The sequence below is a fragment of the Camarhynchus parvulus genome, chromosome 3 (assembly GCF_901933205.1).
Source record: "Camarhynchus parvulus chromosome 3, STF_HiC, whole genome shotgun sequence".
Taxonomy (NCBI): domain Eukaryota; kingdom Metazoa; phylum Chordata; class Aves; order Passeriformes; family Thraupidae; genus Camarhynchus; species Camarhynchus parvulus.
Window position 1 is genome coordinate 7,679,013 of NC_044573.1, and position 17,795 is coordinate 7,696,807.

General features: G+C 41.5%; 1 protein-coding gene across 1 annotated transcript; it reads right to left on the minus strand.

Moving 5' to 3' along the window:
* Window positions 1–543: 543 nt before the first annotated feature.
* On the minus strand, window positions 544–13,115 carry FBXO28 (F-box protein 28). Its single transcript, XM_030946212.1, has 5 exons — window positions 12,891–13,115; window positions 7,032–7,141; window positions 5,913–6,051; window positions 3,350–3,545; window positions 544–1,468 (listed from the first exon to the last, which is right to left on the minus strand). Exons 1-5 carry the CDS (start codon window positions 13,101–13,103, stop codon window positions 1,074–1,076), a joined length of 1,053 nt encoding a protein of 350 aa, XP_030802072.1. The 5' UTR covers window positions 13,104–13,115; the 3' UTR covers window positions 544–1,073.
* Window positions 13,116–17,795: the final 4,680 nt, after the last annotated feature.

Here is a 17,795-nt window from a genome sequence, read left to right on the forward strand (position 1 = left end):
TTAGGATAAGGAAAGCTTAGAATATTGTCATCAGTGTTACAGAGAAATTTCCACCCCAACCCCAACACAGACACACAAAATAGTTGAAGTTTTACCATAATACAGCATTTCACTCCAATGATGTCCCCTGAGCTTGGTGACTCCAGGGACAGTTGGCAGGTGCTCGGTGTTGACCCATGACCCAAGTGATGCACAGGCAGCCTCTCCATTCTCCAGCTTTGGCTAACAATGGATCCCTGCCCTCCAGGCAGGGTGAGGGCCAGCCACACAGCCCGGGCTCAAACACTCCCCAGAGCTGCTGTGCTGAAAGCAGAGACTGACTTATGGCTGAGGAAAAAGGAATTGCTTGACAGGTCTCTGTGCTCTCTCCCAGAGTTTGGAACAGTTTCAGGCAAGTGCTTTTGGCAGGCTGACTAAGCTGTACATGCATCTATCCATGCAAATGTAGAATATGGCTCCCAAGACCTAGAACCAGGGTGTATGCATGTGAAGACTGGATAGAAGGCCCTTCCGTGGAAGTTTACAAAAATATATAGCCAATACTGTAGCTTAAGAAGTCAGTTTTACTCGTTACAGAGAACCCCAAAAAGTATTAACTACTTTTCAGACATTCCAGACAAGGTCACTTGTAACAAAAAAGGTCAAGTTCTCAAAAACAAGGTTTTAAAAGCGGATCTTTCCTTCAAGTGAACAGGACATCTGTTTTTACTCTTAACCATTTAGTCAGTTAAGACAATTTATTTAAGATTTCATGTGAACATATGCATAAACACAAATAAGTTTACTTTAAAACACATCTGCACGGAAAAAAAGGTTAACCCTTCAAAACGTAACAGAGCAGGTCTGGTTAGTATGTAGCTATTGCAAATCTTAAAGATTCTGTGCATTAGGCCCACCCATATAGAAAGCAGGGGAAAAGTCAATGAAAGAAAATCACTGTTCAAGTCTAAGTGGTGTTTTGAAGAGCCAGCAGCCTAAGCAACACCATGAAGCTGGTCACAGTATCCAAACAAGCAGGCCTGCTTGGGCTACTAGAGCAGTGTATCCTCCTCAAGGCGCCGTCTCCTCCCCAGTTATTTTCTGTTCCGAAGACGTTTAGATTTCCTAGGACAGTCTGTGGAATCCACCGCCTTCCTCCTTTTCCTGGGAGATTGTTCGTTTGAGCCGGAACCCGACGAATTCCCTACTGTGCTCTCCATCACCTCCCGCAGCTTGCGCTCCAGCTCGGCCAAGCGTGCGTTCTGTTCCCCAATGATTTGGGTCTGCTCAAGCAGTTTCTGGTCTTGATCCTGGAGCTGCTTCTGCTGCTCCTGCACTTTGAGGCGCAGCTCCGAGATCTCCCGCTTCAGTGCCGTCAGGCCTGTGCCGTTGGCTTTCACCTGCTGCTGCAGCTTGGTGACTTCCTGCCTGGAAGGGCTCTGCTTGGAGAACAGCTGCATTGTTGTCAGCGCTGCAGAAGGCCCTGGAACTTCAGAGACAACTGTGATTAATACTCTGCAACTCACAGGTACAAACGGCATCCCAGTGTTTGTATTTTGCCTATCCCTACTCCCCACACATGAATCTGAGCACCCACCGCAAGTAACGTGAACAGGCAAACAGATTTACAGTCATTGAAGTGTCTAACAAGAACACGTGGTAATCTCAGAGCACAATCACTTTAATTTAAAATACTTACAGCTTTTCAGTAGTCAGGAAAAAAGTTCATAATTCATTTCCTGTATATAAGCCCCCCCCTCCTTTGCTGTATCAAAAACTGTGTACAACTATTGTGTTGTCATCTAGACTTAGTGTCACAGATGTTAAGACAAAACCCCACAAAACACCTCTAAATTACTTAACACGGAATAGTTAAGACTGAATAAATATCTTCCATTACAACAGCAAAATTCTGCTGTCTTAGCTGCAGCTAAAGTTCTAAAAATTGTAATTTGGAACTTAACAAGGTATTTTGGTATAACTTACATTTTAGAAGAAAGGAATTTATTTTCCATGCTTCTTTAGAATCACTCCTCCTAAGCACTAAAACCATACTGGAATCTGAGCTTGGAACTGTTGATTCTAATAAAGTTCCTGCAAATCAAGGAGACTAACAGCTACTGTATAATTTCTTTCACTTTTTCTGTCATTATACTCTTCTAGCGACGCTGTGCAATTAAGGTGCAACTTTAAGTGCCCTACAGACAGAAGAGTCTGGAACAGTCATCTTCCTTTTCCTCCTTTTTTTCCATTAGGATGGCAGCACAGCTACCATTATGGGACACTAAGGGGTTGCTATTGGAGAGGTGATGCCCTTCCCTCAACAAGAGAGAGGCATTTTATGCACCACAAAGCCTTGGCCTTGAAAAGCTGATTGATATCAACTGTGGGTTTGGGCAATACTTCCTCAGCTGAGAGGCTCACTATATACCAACAGATATAATTAGAAAAAATTTAAACCCAAATATAATTTTAAAAATTAAAGTACAACTAGCCCAACTATAATTTTAAAATTAAAATTTATATAATTATAAAAATTAAAGTACAATTAGAAGGATATACTAAAGGTGGCATGCACACTTATGGCTAAAAGGATGGACAGGACATACAAGAAACAAAAGCATCTGCAGTTAGGCCTATTGCTTTTACTTAAAATGTATTTTTCCGCCCTCAATTTTTACTAAGTTATCCTTCTAGAAAGTTAAATTTCACAGTTTCTAAAATGGGAACACATCCTGTAGAGGGAAAATTCTACAATTTTACCAATCTTTTGCCTTTTACCATTAGGATAAAGTCAGCCAAGAGGCAACTACCTTGGAGTTTAGTTCACAAAAGTTCTGAAAAGTCTGACAGAGTATTCCAAGGACCAGTTTAATGGCTTATTTATAGACTGTTATTTTAATTGCCTTTTCATTATTACCTGTAATTATTTTGCTTGTTAGTGCATAAAACAGTACCCCCAGCAAAGTAAAAAAAGCCCATTCCAGCCCTCTATGTACTATTACAGCTTAGGCAAATTCATTTGCAGCTTGTCCTAAAAATAAAAGGCAGCGAGTTGTCATCTCATGTGCCAAATTTCAACCAAATGCAGCGATAAAGTCTCATTCATTGGTGGCACAAAAGCATTTGTTTAATGAATACACACTATGCATAATTCTAGCATACATTCAAGTGACTGTTCTTTTAGTAGTACAAAGGCTCCTTAACTTTCAAAGCAAATGAATTTCAGTTAGCATTCTTAAGAAACAAGTATCATCAATATTTATGTAATAAAGCTCCCATTTAAGGGAGGGAGCTTAGAAAACATACAGTGTTGTGATTGTTTTAAAGAACAACTAAATAAAACTTAACTATACGTTGGAATTAATACCTGGGGCAGTTCCTATTAGACGTCCCGATACATCTGACCCAGGCATCTTTCTTTTCAGTATTGGAACAATCTTCTCATCAAAATATTCCATAGCCATGGAGGAAATGTCCCTTAGTTCTTGAAGAACTTCATGAGCTCTCTGAGGAGCTCTTGTAGAGTTTACATATCTTAGCACTCGATAAATTTCATCTATTACCTAAAACATTTAAGAAGAATTAGGATTTTCTGATAAAGGCAAGATTATTTCAGTTTGTTCGAGGAATTCTGGCATATTTAGGGGTTTTTACCACATAACAGTTGCACACCACTGTGTGTTTTAGTTCCAGATCAGCTTTTTGAAGTGTTGCTCATGATATATCAGAGAAGCTATTCATTTAATCACAACAGCTCTTTCAAAGTCATGAAATAATGCTCATTAGGTGAAATTTGAAGTACAGGCATAGTTGGCTTGCAAGTTACATAATCTATACTCAGCAAAGCATGATCATTTCCTTCAGGAGAACCTGAAGCAAGAAGCCCTAAAGCAGAGCAGTCACTACCCCTGCCAGTCATGAACCAGAATTGGAGTAGCAAGAATTAGCATTATGTCAGCCTGAAGAGCTGTAAATATTTACTTGAGTCCACTTCCATACACACAAAATATTGCAAATTCAGATTAAGTCCAAAATATATTCATTTACAAAACATCAATTCACTATTGACAGAGAACAAAACTCTCCTGACAGGTTTGGAAAGCAAAGCCCTTTAGTTAGGAGAGATACAGAGAGATGAAAGGAGATTTCAATTTATGCATTAAAATCTGAGGTAGGTCAAGATAGGAGTGCTGGTCTCTTAGCCAAAGCTGTACAGGTATTTTGGACTGGATTTAGAATGTTTGAAGAACACACATAATAAGGACCTTGTAATACAGTTGCACCTTCTGTTCTGATAAAGCAAGCTTAGCTAAAAAGTCCCAAAAGCTAGACAAGACCTAAGTTTCTCATCAAGCAACAAACAACAAATAACTGCTCTAATTTCATCCACTTTACATCCTGTTAGCAACAACATCCTCAACAGAAAACCTTGCAGCAGTGCTCTGCTCTCAAAAAATGCTGAACCTCAAAACAGGATTTGCATATTCTAACACAAATTCACTTCCTGGCAGTTCTATGGTGAAATTTCCTGGGGGAAGCAAAGCAGGTGGGACGGAAACCTCAGACTGCAAGTGAACACTAAGCCTTGAATCTGATTGACTAAAATATTAATTAATGGGTGAACTGGTAACTGTGCTGAGAATGCAGCAGTGCTAGCAAACTCACACACTAAGTAAATAATTTAAAAAAAAACACCAACAACTTTTTAGCAGTTGTATCAAAATAAAATCAAGGTGCTCACAAGTTGGTGCTCACAAGGAAAAGCAAGCTCACCTGCCCAACTCCTGCACACCCCTGGTCTAGGATGAGTACTGCTGTTCCCTCTACTCTTCAGAAGAGTAAAGCAACATTTTTTTTTAAGTATCCCATTTACTATGTAAGTATCAGGGACTTAAGTTCATTTGACTTCATTATATTAATTTTTTTAAAATACATGGTATGTAACAGCATAAAGTTATACAAGAATATAATTTAAAATGAATTAAATATCACATCACCAAGAGTAACAGAAATAGTTACTTCTTCAAGATAAGAATACATTCCATGCCCACAGTTTATCCTACCCCTGTATGCATAAATGCCTGCATGCTTCCCCAGAACCCAAGAGAGAACTTTTCCATTCATCTCATTGCAATTCAGTTCTGCGCCCACAAAAAAGTAACATCAACATATCCGAACCTTACATGGGAAGATCAATGAATAGAGCATTAGGATAATGTTCACTGATCTCATTTAATCCCTCAGCTGTACCAGTCTTCCTCTGAGCCTGATTTTGTCAATTCCCCTGTGCACTGGTGATTTCACAGCTTATAAAACATCGGTATCTCCAATGTACATCTTGCCTGCATAATTTGTATTTAATGCTGGGCTGCTATTCTAAAACACCAGAACTGTTCAGTAATGTTCCCATTTAACACATTTTACATTTAAAATTAATTCCACCTACTGTACAAAAATATACCATCCACTATAATACAGAACAGTGTTTTGACATACTAAATACCTTAATTCAATTAACCTGAAGTACTCAAAGCCTTAAGAAGGTACCTAAAATCATGATTGACTGAGTACCTAGTGTTATGTGTAATCTAAATTACTACATCTTCAGATGGCCTGATCACATGTTTTCTTCTAAAAGGTTGTAGAAGATGAGTATACCACAAGTCAAACATCAGAATCAAGAGAGAATCTAACGGCAAATAGAAATCTAATTTAAAATAATTAATATTTAAATACAGCCTGGTTTATTCATTTCAGACTGCCTGGTAAAACAGAGTATTGGCTTGTAGGTTTATTTGCAAGTATATATATATAAAAATATATATACACACAGACACAATATCAATTTTCCCCAGCTGTGCCAGGTTAAGTTACACAATCCTATTTTTTAAACACAGATACATATTCACATAATATAGTCTGCATTTTACCTTTCCAGGTATGAAGCAACAGAGATTGGAATCCACATACTTCATGAAAGTCATGTTTAGGAGAGAGAGTCTCGTTTCCACAGCAGCGAGGATGTCTGCATGGCGAGCTAATGAATGGTTTCTCCTTTCTGACTCCCGTCTGGAAAACAGACCACAAGGTGACACTCATTTAACAAAGAGTCAAAAAATCCAACTGTAACATTTGCCAAATTAATTTCACCCTTAAAACCCTGTAACCACTAACATTTGTCTTCACAGAAATAAGAGATACTGACTGAGACCCAGCTACTAACATCATGCTACACTTTCTTAAGACAAAATTCGTTCTCTAAGTAATTACTATACCTTATGTATAGTAAATTTTGTATGTAATTGAGGACTATTTAAGAACAAGGCTGCAATACTGACTAGCAGCAGATACTGAGTCAGAGGGAATATATTTATCCCACTCACTCACATGGTCAGTACTTCAATGCAATTGAAATAATAAATGTAATATATTGGTAGTGAAGTTTACATAGTAAAGAACTACTGTGAAGTTTAGGTTGAAACTAAACTAGCTAGAAACCCTTTTTGATAAAGGATCTCTAGGCTAAGTAGCATTTAGTTTTTTCACTCTGGGAAATCTGATAGGACACAGCAGCAGCTGCTCTTATTCAGTGGAAAGAGGAAGAAAGACATTGCTTTAGTGAGAAACCAGTTCCCAGTAATGCTCACATGTCAAATCCCTCTTCCTTGTTCCCATTTAATCCTTGCCAGTGAAAAACCTTGCCTTTTTTAAAGTAGAATATTTGATAAATCATCAGTGAAGGCAGTTGTTCTTGAAAAGGAATGGCATTTATTCATTCCCAGGACTCCTCGTTTGATTTGCCAGAAGAGTTGAGTAATACAGAACCCAGACTTCTCTGTTTGAAATACCAGACACACTTCTCACACCACTATTCTGTAACTAAATCTTAGGTTCAAGGTGCTTTTAGAAAAAAAAATTAAATAAAGGCAAATGTGACTCAAATTTTCAAGATATATAAGAGAATTAGCCAGAAAGGACTTCCTTTTCAATAATCTGCTTAAATGAATCTAAAACAATTAAATTTAATTCCACTTTTAACTGGTACATACCTTGGAAGTTGAGCTTTAACTTGCTTTTGACACAAGTTGTGGTACCTCTCCACTTTCAGAAATCCCTGATTTAACATTCTCTGGCAAACCAAGTCCATGCGCTTACAAACCTGTATTTAAGTAAAAAGAAACCTTAAGGCTCAATTAAAGCCACAACTCACTTTTACTATTATCTTATCCCTACCTGCCAGGCAGCAAAAGATTCTCTTAATGTTTTTTGCTCCATTTCAACAAGCAAAAACTGCAGTTGAGATTAAGGCATTCCCACCTCCACCAAATATCATGATACTCCAAAAAGAAGCAGCTATCTTTCACAGAGCTCACAAATAATTCTGCTGATTTTGCCTAACAAGAGACAGTGGGCTGAATGTTACCTATTAGAAGCAAATACAATTTCCTCTGATTTTAATGGAAGTTGCAAATGCCCATGCCTGGCTTTCTGCATGGTCTCCACAGTGATTCTGGTAGATGAAATTAACATTTTGTAGTCTCAAAACCAGAAACTTTTAAAGACAAGAAATCACGGTGGTTTTCTTCCAGTGCTTAAAGGCTTATGTTTTTTAACTCAACCACAATTACATTTAAAAACACCTGGAAAACATTGCACATGGAACAAGAGTCTCCTTTTTGTGTAAGAGTCTTTTCTCCTCTGTTTAAAGGATTCCTTTATTTGCTGTTGGACACCAGTAGTCTCAGGGGTTTTTGCCCCACAGATTTAGGAAGAAGGGACATGAAGAGCTGCAGAAGATAAAATAAACTGCTAAAGTTAAACCTTCACAAAGTTACCACTTACAGGACAAAGCCAACTCATACAAAAGTTTAAAGCAATTGCTATTCAATTCTGAAGATACAAGGGCTTAGTGACCCAACTGTTCTTTGAAATAGTTTTGGTTTTGTTGGGATTTTTTAGGTACTTAGGTCCACAGCTGCCACTGTGACTCCACTTGCCAATAAATACACTTTCTCTTTTTTTTTTAATAAACACTCTTTTCCTCCTTACACTCATCATTTCATAACTTTAAAGTCAATGTAAGTTTACACCTTGAGGAAGAAGATTCTCACCTCTCCTAGTAAAACCTGCAATTACTTTGTGTAATGCCTTCTGCATAAAAAGAAAGAAGTTCTGCCAAGATCTGTGAGACCTGACCTCTTTCAGACAGCTCTGTATGGACAGCCCATTAGGCAGTGGCTGTGGATCTGTCTGTGCTCCTCGGTATTACATCCTTAACAAAGAAGGATCAGCCAGGCAAAAGGCAGAGGAAGAGCCTCAGCACACTCTGCCCCACACTCAGTGATCCAGTTAAATCATCTCCTGCGTATAAGGAAATATGCTGGCCCTTCCTACAGGAAGGAGGAAATCCTTCTTTCTTCCCTGAGCTCGCAGCTCCAGGGGCGCGCGGATTTAAATCGTTTTTGAGTCAAGGCTTTGCAGCTTTCTGGCAGCTCCAATGGCACCGAACCCCTGAAGCAGGAACCGGGACCCGCACAGGGCTGCGGCAGCTCTGCAGTCACCGGGCACCAGAGGAAACATCTCCGGCCGCGCTCGGAGGCGGCAGAGCAGAGCGGGCTTTACCCTGGCGCACAGTGACATCTGCCGGCAGAGCTGCAGCCCCCCAGGAGCTGCAGCCCAACACACCAACCGCACTGGGGTTTGAACCTTCCTCCTCTGCTTGCCCTGCACAGCAAGAAGGATTATTTGCACCAATTTCTCGACATTGCCCATATTTAGCCAATAATCGGTCCCGATCCCAAACTTCGGGACCACCAGAAATCAAAAGTGCTTGTTTGCAACTTATGTTACCAATCATCTGGTAATTCTCAGCTAGTTCACCACCTAAACCAGAGAGCACCTGGATTTGTAGGAACAATATACCTCTTCTAGACTGCACAGTTGTACGCAAAGTAGCTTCATTACACTTTTAGGGGTCCATAGCAGTCCAAGACAGTTGGATTACATATTCAACAGATCATAAATTGAATTTCGTTATCCTTGTATTTGCAATTTTGGTAAATATTTTCTTATTTTAGTCACAGAGCTGAAAGAGGCTGTGTTTCCTCGAAGGTCAAGTCCAACCAGACCCTGTGTTCAAGTTTCAGTTTAGAAAGGTATTCCAAATCCATCTAAAAAGCAGAAAGAGAGGTTGCTTCTTCATGTGCTGACTTTTACGTGAAAGCAGCTTCCTATGATCCTATAAACTAATTTTCCACTTCATTTGTAAACACATTGACACAATCTACTAACTTCCTTAAAAAGCATGTTTTATTTCTTCCAAGCTTCACTACCAGGTAACCAGCTCCAAAACAAATATAAAACATCCTAGAGTATTTAGATTCAATATGTTATTTTTCTTAGACAGTACACTGACACCGTGGTCTGTAACATGCCTTTTCTAGGGTAAAGTAAGTGGAAAGATGCTTATAACTTCATGAAGAAACCTTAAAATAGAAATGCCTGTAAATATAGACTGGGAATATTAAAGCCATGCTGTCCAAAGGCTATCAGTCCTCACTTGTGCTGTGCAGGAAACAAGCACAAGTTTGCTGCAGAATCTCAATAATTCTGATGTGTGTCAGAATCCAAGATAACCTTCTCAGAGTGTTCATGGAAGGAGGTTGTGGACTGTGTGATTTTAGTCATGCTTGTTGCAGTAACAGCATGAATGGAAATGCCTTTCCAAGCTCAGACATGTGACTGAAAAAGAAACTGGAATCTAAGAATTTCATTATTAGCCTACTGAGGTAAAAATTTCAAAGCTTCTGCAAGTCACTAAAGATACCCCTGTAAAAGGAGCCTTCAAAAGCTGGAAGATAGTGAGCTTGCCTGTCAGCATGCACAGTGGGCTTGTCCAAAGCATTACAGCTTCAGACATTGGCATCCTCGGGGTTTTCTGTGTTTCTCTCATGGGGATCATCAGAGGAAGCAGATGAAGTAAACACTCAAAAGGACTGAAAGCAAAATGCTGCTGCTTTTCCTCTCATTCACTTTGTCTGAACAGAAGTTTGAGGGCTCAAGATTTCCCTCATTTCAGACATGACTGCTCTCTGAATACCTATTGTTTAGTCTCTGCTCCTTGGATCTACTTCACTGCTTAACCTGTAGGTGCTTCATTTCTGCTTTCTCACACAGTGACCCCACGAACAGCAGCATTATGCTCAGGAAAGCAAGAGCTTTGTGCACAATGAGGGGCCCACGGCCCTGCCTTGCCTGATGGCAATCATCACAAGCAGGAAATGTTCTTTACCTCATCCTTTGAGGACAGAAAAAGACTTCTGGATCTTATGCCTGAGATTATGCTCCTCATTATGCTCTACATAAACAATGCACATTCCTATCTCCATTTCAATCTGAAAACATTCTGGTGTTCTGTGTCCTCCCACCCAGCCAACTCCGCAGTCTGTTGTTTTGTATACACTGTAGATCCAAACCCAGTTCAGTCCAGAGATATTTTTTTTTAATGGATCAATGAGCTAAGGTGATCCAAAATAAAAAACACATTAAAACATCCATTCCTTCCATGCTGGGATCCAGAAAATGCATCAAAATTGTTGGTTCAGAGAATCCACATTTTTTGTCTAAACATGTATGATCTGACTTTGTTTAGGTCAACTGATGTCCTGGACTTTCCTGCCTTACTCAAGATGCTTTATCCCATGGAATCCCACATTCTAAGGGGTAATGAGGCTGCTTTTGGGCATGTTTCTAAAATGCATGAGACCTGAGCAATTTCATATCTGTCATTCAATTACTGTGCTCCTGCAATGTATCTTTAGCACAATACTACTTATTATAAGATACAGTCATTCATCTTTGATAAGCAGCTCAAGTCAGTCCTCACAGAAAACAAAAATTTACTGTTTGTGTAAGGCAGCTCTTAGAGCAGGAACACGCAGGTATTTTCAAAGGCTACTCACCACCTTGAAAAATCCCAAAGTAATGAAATTTCTGAATTTATGCCTGGGCACTACTATTTTTAAAGGCTACCTTAATTCTCTGACAAAAGCACCTGGAGCTACGAAGAACATCCAGTGTCTGCCAAAAGAACACCTTCAGCTCTGAACAGGCACCTGAAAGACCCAGCTGATCAAGCTTATGGGCTCAAACCAGAAAGGCTTTGATTCTTTACATTACTGCTGGTTAACAAAAGGCTACTTTCTTCTCAGAAGAATGCTCATAATGCCTTCTGATGTGCTTAAGGGAACAGTTAGGAATTTGATGGAGATTAATTTTCTTGGCTGTCACTGACTCAAAAACTCAAAGTAGGGAAAGACCAACTGAATAGTTTCCTTCATTTTACACCCAGTATTGTTCTACATGTGTGTCAAAGTTGGTATTTATCAAGTCTGGTTTTGCATATTTCTGAAAGTTCTGAAAGGGCCAGTCCTCTTCTAGAAAAAGGAACTTGGAGTACCAGTGAGAGTTAAACAGCTGATTTAGTCCTGACCTCCTCACCTTCACTGCCAACAGAGCATTACAAACACTGAGAGCTGGAGAAAGAAAAAGCCTTCTGTGGACTTGTGAGAGCTCCCAAAAGCACTACCATTCATAAGACGCAAGGGAAAGCTGCAGCCAGGGGCTGTACCTGCAGTTCTGAGCCTGAAAGGTGGCATATCCAAACACCATGTGATTTACTTCCCTTCCTGCTGGTCAAACTGCAAGTGCACCTGGGATCTTGGGGACACCAACACCAAACACCATGTGATTTATTTCCCTTTCCCCTGGTCAAACTGCGGGTAACACCTGTCATCCTGGGGATGTCCTGTGCAGGGCCAGCAGCTGGACTTTTGTGATCCTCGTGGCTCACTTCTAACTCAGGCTATTCTGTGGTTCTCAAGTACCACATCTTTTTGACAGATCCACTACCTACTCTCATAGAAGAAGCTGAAGCCTTGAGGGAACTGACAGCACACTCTAGAAATATTTAGGAACTGGTGTGCTTGGAGCAGTATAAATGAGAACAGATTTTCTGCTTGAAGAGCTTTCGGTTTATAGTTACAGTCAGGATGCAACACTTCAGGTTGCTGATCCAGGACACAGGCAGTCCAATTTCCTGCAGAAATACACTTGTAATATTATCCAGTTTAGACTAATCGAGTTCTTAAAATAGGAATGGTACAGTGTATGCACATTCACTGAGAGTTACATAAGCTGTGCATTAATTCCCTCACTATTATTCCATTTACAACCTCGTAAGAGATTCAGTAAGACAACAGCTTATCATAATATGACATGGTTTACATCAGGCTCCTTATGCAGGCAGTTAAATATTGATATACATTGATCTCCTCGCTGACAGCTGCGGGGTTTTTTGGCATTATCAAGTTCAGAGGTGCAGATACTATATGGTATTAATTACACATCCACTAAGACTGGAAGAAGCAAGCAGTATTTTTGGTTGTTTTTTTTTTTAATCTTTTTTGACCCACATTTCTAGATAGGGGAGGATTCTTGGAGCAGCAGGCTCACCACCTCCTACACTTGTAGGCTTAAGCCCTATAAGCAAAAATAAACACACATATGAGACACAATAGACTACCCACCCCAACCAGTCACCGGGAGAAACGAACCGCCGGCAGCCCGGTGCTTTCTCTCAGAGCGTGAAAGGAATGAAAGAAGTAGGAGACGGTATAAAGAGCTTTAGGAATGCGCGTATGGCAGCGCACACGGAGAGCGGAGAAGGGATAAAGCCCCATCCCACCCACCCCACCTCATCCAGCCCCTTCCCCGGCGAGCGCAGCAGCCCGGCGGGGGTCACCGGGGCCACCGCCACCGCCGCCCTGCCCCGGACCAGGCGTGCTGAGCCCGGTGCCGGCCGCAGCCCCGGGGCCCCCGCCCCGCCGCCTCCCCTCCGCGGCCCCTACCAAGCGCAGCTGGCTCGTCTCATCGTAGGACAGGAAGCTGAGGATGCTCTCGATAGCCACGATGGGCAGCCCCATGAGCGTGTTGCTCTGAGGCGGCGGCTCCATGGGCGCTAGCGGCTCGGCGGCCTCCGGCAGCGGGGCCGGGGAGAGCCGCGCCGAGCCCGGGGCGCCGCCTTCGCCCTCCGACACGAGCCGCTCCTCCGGCGCCGCCATCTTGCAGCCCGTCCTTCCTCCGCGGGGGGACAGCGCCGCCTCTCTGTGACGCCTCTTCCGCAGCCGTCACGGCGGGCCCGCCCCGGCATTCCCGCAGGAGTGAGGGAAATGGAACCCCCAGCGCTGCTGCGGTGCTCGAGGGCTCGGGTCGCTGCACCTGCCTGGGGAGCCGTTCGCCGGCGGGTGCCAGAGGCATGGTGCCCGACTCTTGTCGGTGGTGCCCGGAGACAGGGCGAGGAGCGACGGCCGTAGACTGAAACATGAGAAGTTTGCCAACCCGAGGGAGAATTGTTTAAGTTGAGGGTGGCAGAGCAGCTGGAACAGCTGCCCAGGGAGGCCCTGGAGTCTCCCTCCCTGGAGACAGTCAGGCCCCGCCTGGACACGTTCCTGTGTCACCTGCTCCAGGTGACCGTGCCTTGGCAGGCAGTTGGACTGGTGATCTCCAAAGGTCCCTTCCAACCCTAATGATTCTGTGACTCCCGTGCAGGATTCCCACTCTCTCCGTTAGGAGTTTCCCTAATACCCAACCTGAACTTCCCCCGAGGCGGCTTTAGAGCATCCCCTCGTGTTCTACGGCTGGAGGCCGGAGAGAAGGGATGAACGCCTCCCTCTCCATGCCCCTGAGGAAATTCCGTGGGAAGGAGCTCCCAAACCTCCGTGGATGCTGCTGCGCCCCATCCGGCAGTGCTCCGTCTGCACAGGCACAGTAACCTACCGGGAGAATGTGCTTGGATTCCAGTGAGGCAGCTACACGGTGGAAAATATCTCTGTAGTTCCTGAGCAAGACAAAACTACATCCTCATTACAAAGTAATCCAACCTGCTGAATTTCACCTGTGAATGGGCGAGCAGCCCTTCTGTGGTTGGTGTTCAAGTTGCCCCTGCTCTGGTGGCAGGGGGAGGCACAGGGGCCAGGGGGCTGCAGGTCCGCTGCCAACCTTTGGGATCAGAGCCAGCTGGCAAAACCCTCGGCAGCCCAAAAACCACTGCCTGGAACCAGCCATAATTGAGCCGGCAGAACACCCAGAATAAAGCAAACTCTGCTCCTTTATTTTGCCCTTTATCCTGTATGTTAAGGAGGTTTGTGGATCAGATTGCTGGGACAACAAAGGGATGGGACCAAGAGCTGTTTCTAGAACATTCCATGGTGCTTCTGAGAAGAGACACTCCTCAGTTTCACAAGCATTTTAGCCTGACAGGAGTTGGCACAGCCTTTGAAAACTATGGTGCCAGTCTCCTCAGTGCCTTCAGCTGTTGCTGCTTTGTTTCTCATCAGCAGCTTTGGGTGTCTGTGCTTGACTGGGAACTGGTGCTGCTGAAGACTGACTTGCCAGAGGAAATCACTAAACAAATCCCAAGAGTGCTGGTAGCAAAATGTGTGGGAGAAAGACATCAAATGTTTGGGGGGAATGAGACCTCTTCTTTCAGTACCTGCACTAAGGTAGTACAGCTTGAAATATTACAGGACTAAAGAATTAGCTGCCTGCAGCACTTCCGTACATTTTTTTTTCAGCCGTGCTTTCTCTCTTTGAAGGTTTATCCTAACCCATTTCTTTCACTCACCCTTCTCCTCAGAAAGTCACCTGCAACCTTTCTTAAAAACAAACAAACAAACAAACAAACACCAACCCACCAAACAAACAAACAAAAAAACCTCAAAAACCAAAAAGAGGCATCTGGAAAAGAAATAACTTGGGAGCAGGGCAAATCCAAGGGTAAGGCTTTATATGTGTCATCCTAATGGCACTCCAAAAATGTGTGCTGAAATTAATATTTCCTTTTTAGGAGCAGAACACTGTGTGCCTTGTATGGATCTGGAAGTGTTTTGCTCCCTCCCCTCAACTCATCAATGCTGCTATCTTGCAGCAAGGGTTTTATTCTTGTGCATGGTTTTCAGACCTGATCTCCTTTCACATGCACCGTCAGCAGTTTAAAATTCACTCAGGAGAATTCTTTATGAACTTGTGACTTGGCACGTGAAGTTTGGGCTGCCAGTGTGTTGATGCTTTAAAAGGAAGTAGGATTTTTCATCCTACGTAAGCATATAAGATTTCACATTGTTTCAAGGGAGTGGTTTTTATTTTTGGTCATATAATTTAGACAATTTCAGTTTTTTAGATACAGCTCTATGTTTAATAAATTTAAGCTGTATGTTTTTCATATCACCAAACAGAATAAATACAATGAACAATATATATTTTATGCTAACTATATACATAGCTTAACAGTTAATGAGTCTATTTTAGTAAGTTGGGAAATTCTGCTGCCTTCCAGGTTCTGACTCATGTCCTTCCCCAGTGTATCTGGTGTCATTTTTCTGAGCATGCATCACTTTGCATTAATTTGGAAAAACACAGTTCTCATGCACTTTCACAAAACCCCCATTACAGACTCTCCAGTGGATGAACTTTTCAGTTATTTTGGGATACTGTGAAGCCAGAAACCTTGCTAATTTTCTGAAAGGGATAAAATAAAGTTATGTAGAATCTGTTTGCATATTACATGTCATGTGTAGTCTTGAAATAGCCTTAAATCTTAAAATCTTGAAATAGCCATCGTTTTTATTTAACCATGTTAGAATTATGAGCATAGTTGGATTGATTTTTTTTTGACTTCTCAATGACTCACAAGAAGGTGTTAGGGGAAATGAATTTTTTCACTCCTTTCATGCAAAAATCCACATAATATTTTGATTTATGTTTGGGGGAATGAAATTTGGATTTCCCCATACTCTGGACTACATATTGTGCTCCCAATTGATTGGAGTGCGGTGTGTTCAGGCTGTGAAATTTTACTGAAATTGTGTGGAATGTTTTGGTTAGGCTTTGTATGGAAGCAAGCAACACCAAGAACCGTGATGAAGAGAAAGGAGCCTGGCTCAAACACAAGTCAGGTTGTATCTATGAGATCTGAGAAAGGAGGAGAAATTAAAGAAAGGGTAGAAAGAGACTGAGAAGCAGGAGCTAACAAGCAGACATCTGGGAAGATGGGAGTGGTGGAAAAAATTTAGCAGCAGGGAATGGAGGTGAAGGAAAGTGTGTAAGTAGGTCAGAACTGTCATGTTGATTAGGAATATTGGAGCAAAGAGAAGTAATATGCTCAGAAACTGATGGTAAGAGCAGAAGTTGGGTGGGAGGAGAACAGATTTGTTTTATTAAGTCAGTGTAATCAATAGAAAAATTGAAAAGCCTTTCCCACACGATATGTTTTCTTCTCGGGGGCAGCAGCAGTTTGCTCACTTCATGGATATTAGGAATTTTTTTAAAAAGATGGTAAATTTGAAAGAAGTCTGGTCAATTCACACAGCTGTACTTTCATTCAGGCTGCTGGACACTAAGGCAGAGTAAAGTCTTTCTTGCTTAAAGGTCTTTTTGTGAAAGGCATTAAAAATGGAAAAAAAGTAATATTTAAATTTCCCTTGAGTGTGTTGTTAATAAATACAGCAGTGTAAATTTGAACACATTAATCTTTCACAGCTGAAACTTTTAATCCTCTAATAGGTAAATGAGTAAATATTGTGGTATGAAGTCAGCTTCAGATATGAATGTTATCCCAGTTTAATTAAATCAATATAAATATTTAACTGGATCCTTTGCAGTTTAATCAGTTTTGGACCCAGTAGTGCTAAATGTTGTATAAAAATCTGGTTGAGAAACTGACTCTAAAATCTACATCTACCCCTTTATTTACTTGTAATACTGTATATTAGGTATCTGAGAGTAATAATATGTTGATGTTGAGAGGCAGAAGAATATGATGCTCCATGGGAGATGAGAGGTAGAGGCAAAAGGAAAACAAGTAGAAGACAGGAAGACAGAAAATACATTCTCTCTAGATTTTTCTGAACTGAAAGTGTGAGGACCAGACCAATCTTGAGTGGTTTATGTAGGCCAGGCATGTTGCACAGTCAAGCTTTCATCAAATATGTTTTTCTGTTTCAAATTTCAAGAAAAAACATAAAATGTTTTCATATCCACAGGGAAAATGGCCTTTGTAGACACATACTGTATTAATTCTATGCTACTACTAATTAATTACAAATCAGGTAAACTGATGTACTTGGGGAACAAAAAAGACAAGGGTTCAGACAAATACTCTTTCTATCAACAAGCTTAGATAAAAAAATGAGAGGCTTTCATTAGATAACATGACTTTTGCTAATTCTCTGTATTATTCTCTTGTAGGGTGTTTGCCATCCCTAGGGCACAGAATTAGTTATCACCATGAGGAAGAGCTCAGTTTTGATGTAAGTTCCAAGGAATTCCTTTAATTTCAATATACTAGCAGATATTTACACTATGATAAAGATAATTCAGGGAAGACATCAGTAACGTCTCTGTGTCTCAGAGACATCAGTTCAGCTTGGTGAAATGCCATAGACACAACAAACTGCACAAGTACTTTTGATGTCCCCAGGTCTGCCAGGGTTATCTCAAGCAGAGTGTGATATTCTGAGGCACAGGACTATAGCTCTGTGTGAGAAAGTGCAAAAAAAAAAATAGATAAATTAACCATGAGAAGAGGTTTACAAAGACATGGTCTGCTCAGTCCTGCAGTCACTTTACAAAAAAGATATTGTTGAGGGCCTGATCTTGAAATAATTTTATATTTTCTGAAATCCTTCTGGTTTAATTCTTTCTTGACTCCAGAGGGACTGCGAGCATGAGCTAAGTCTGGCTTCTTGGCAGTTGAG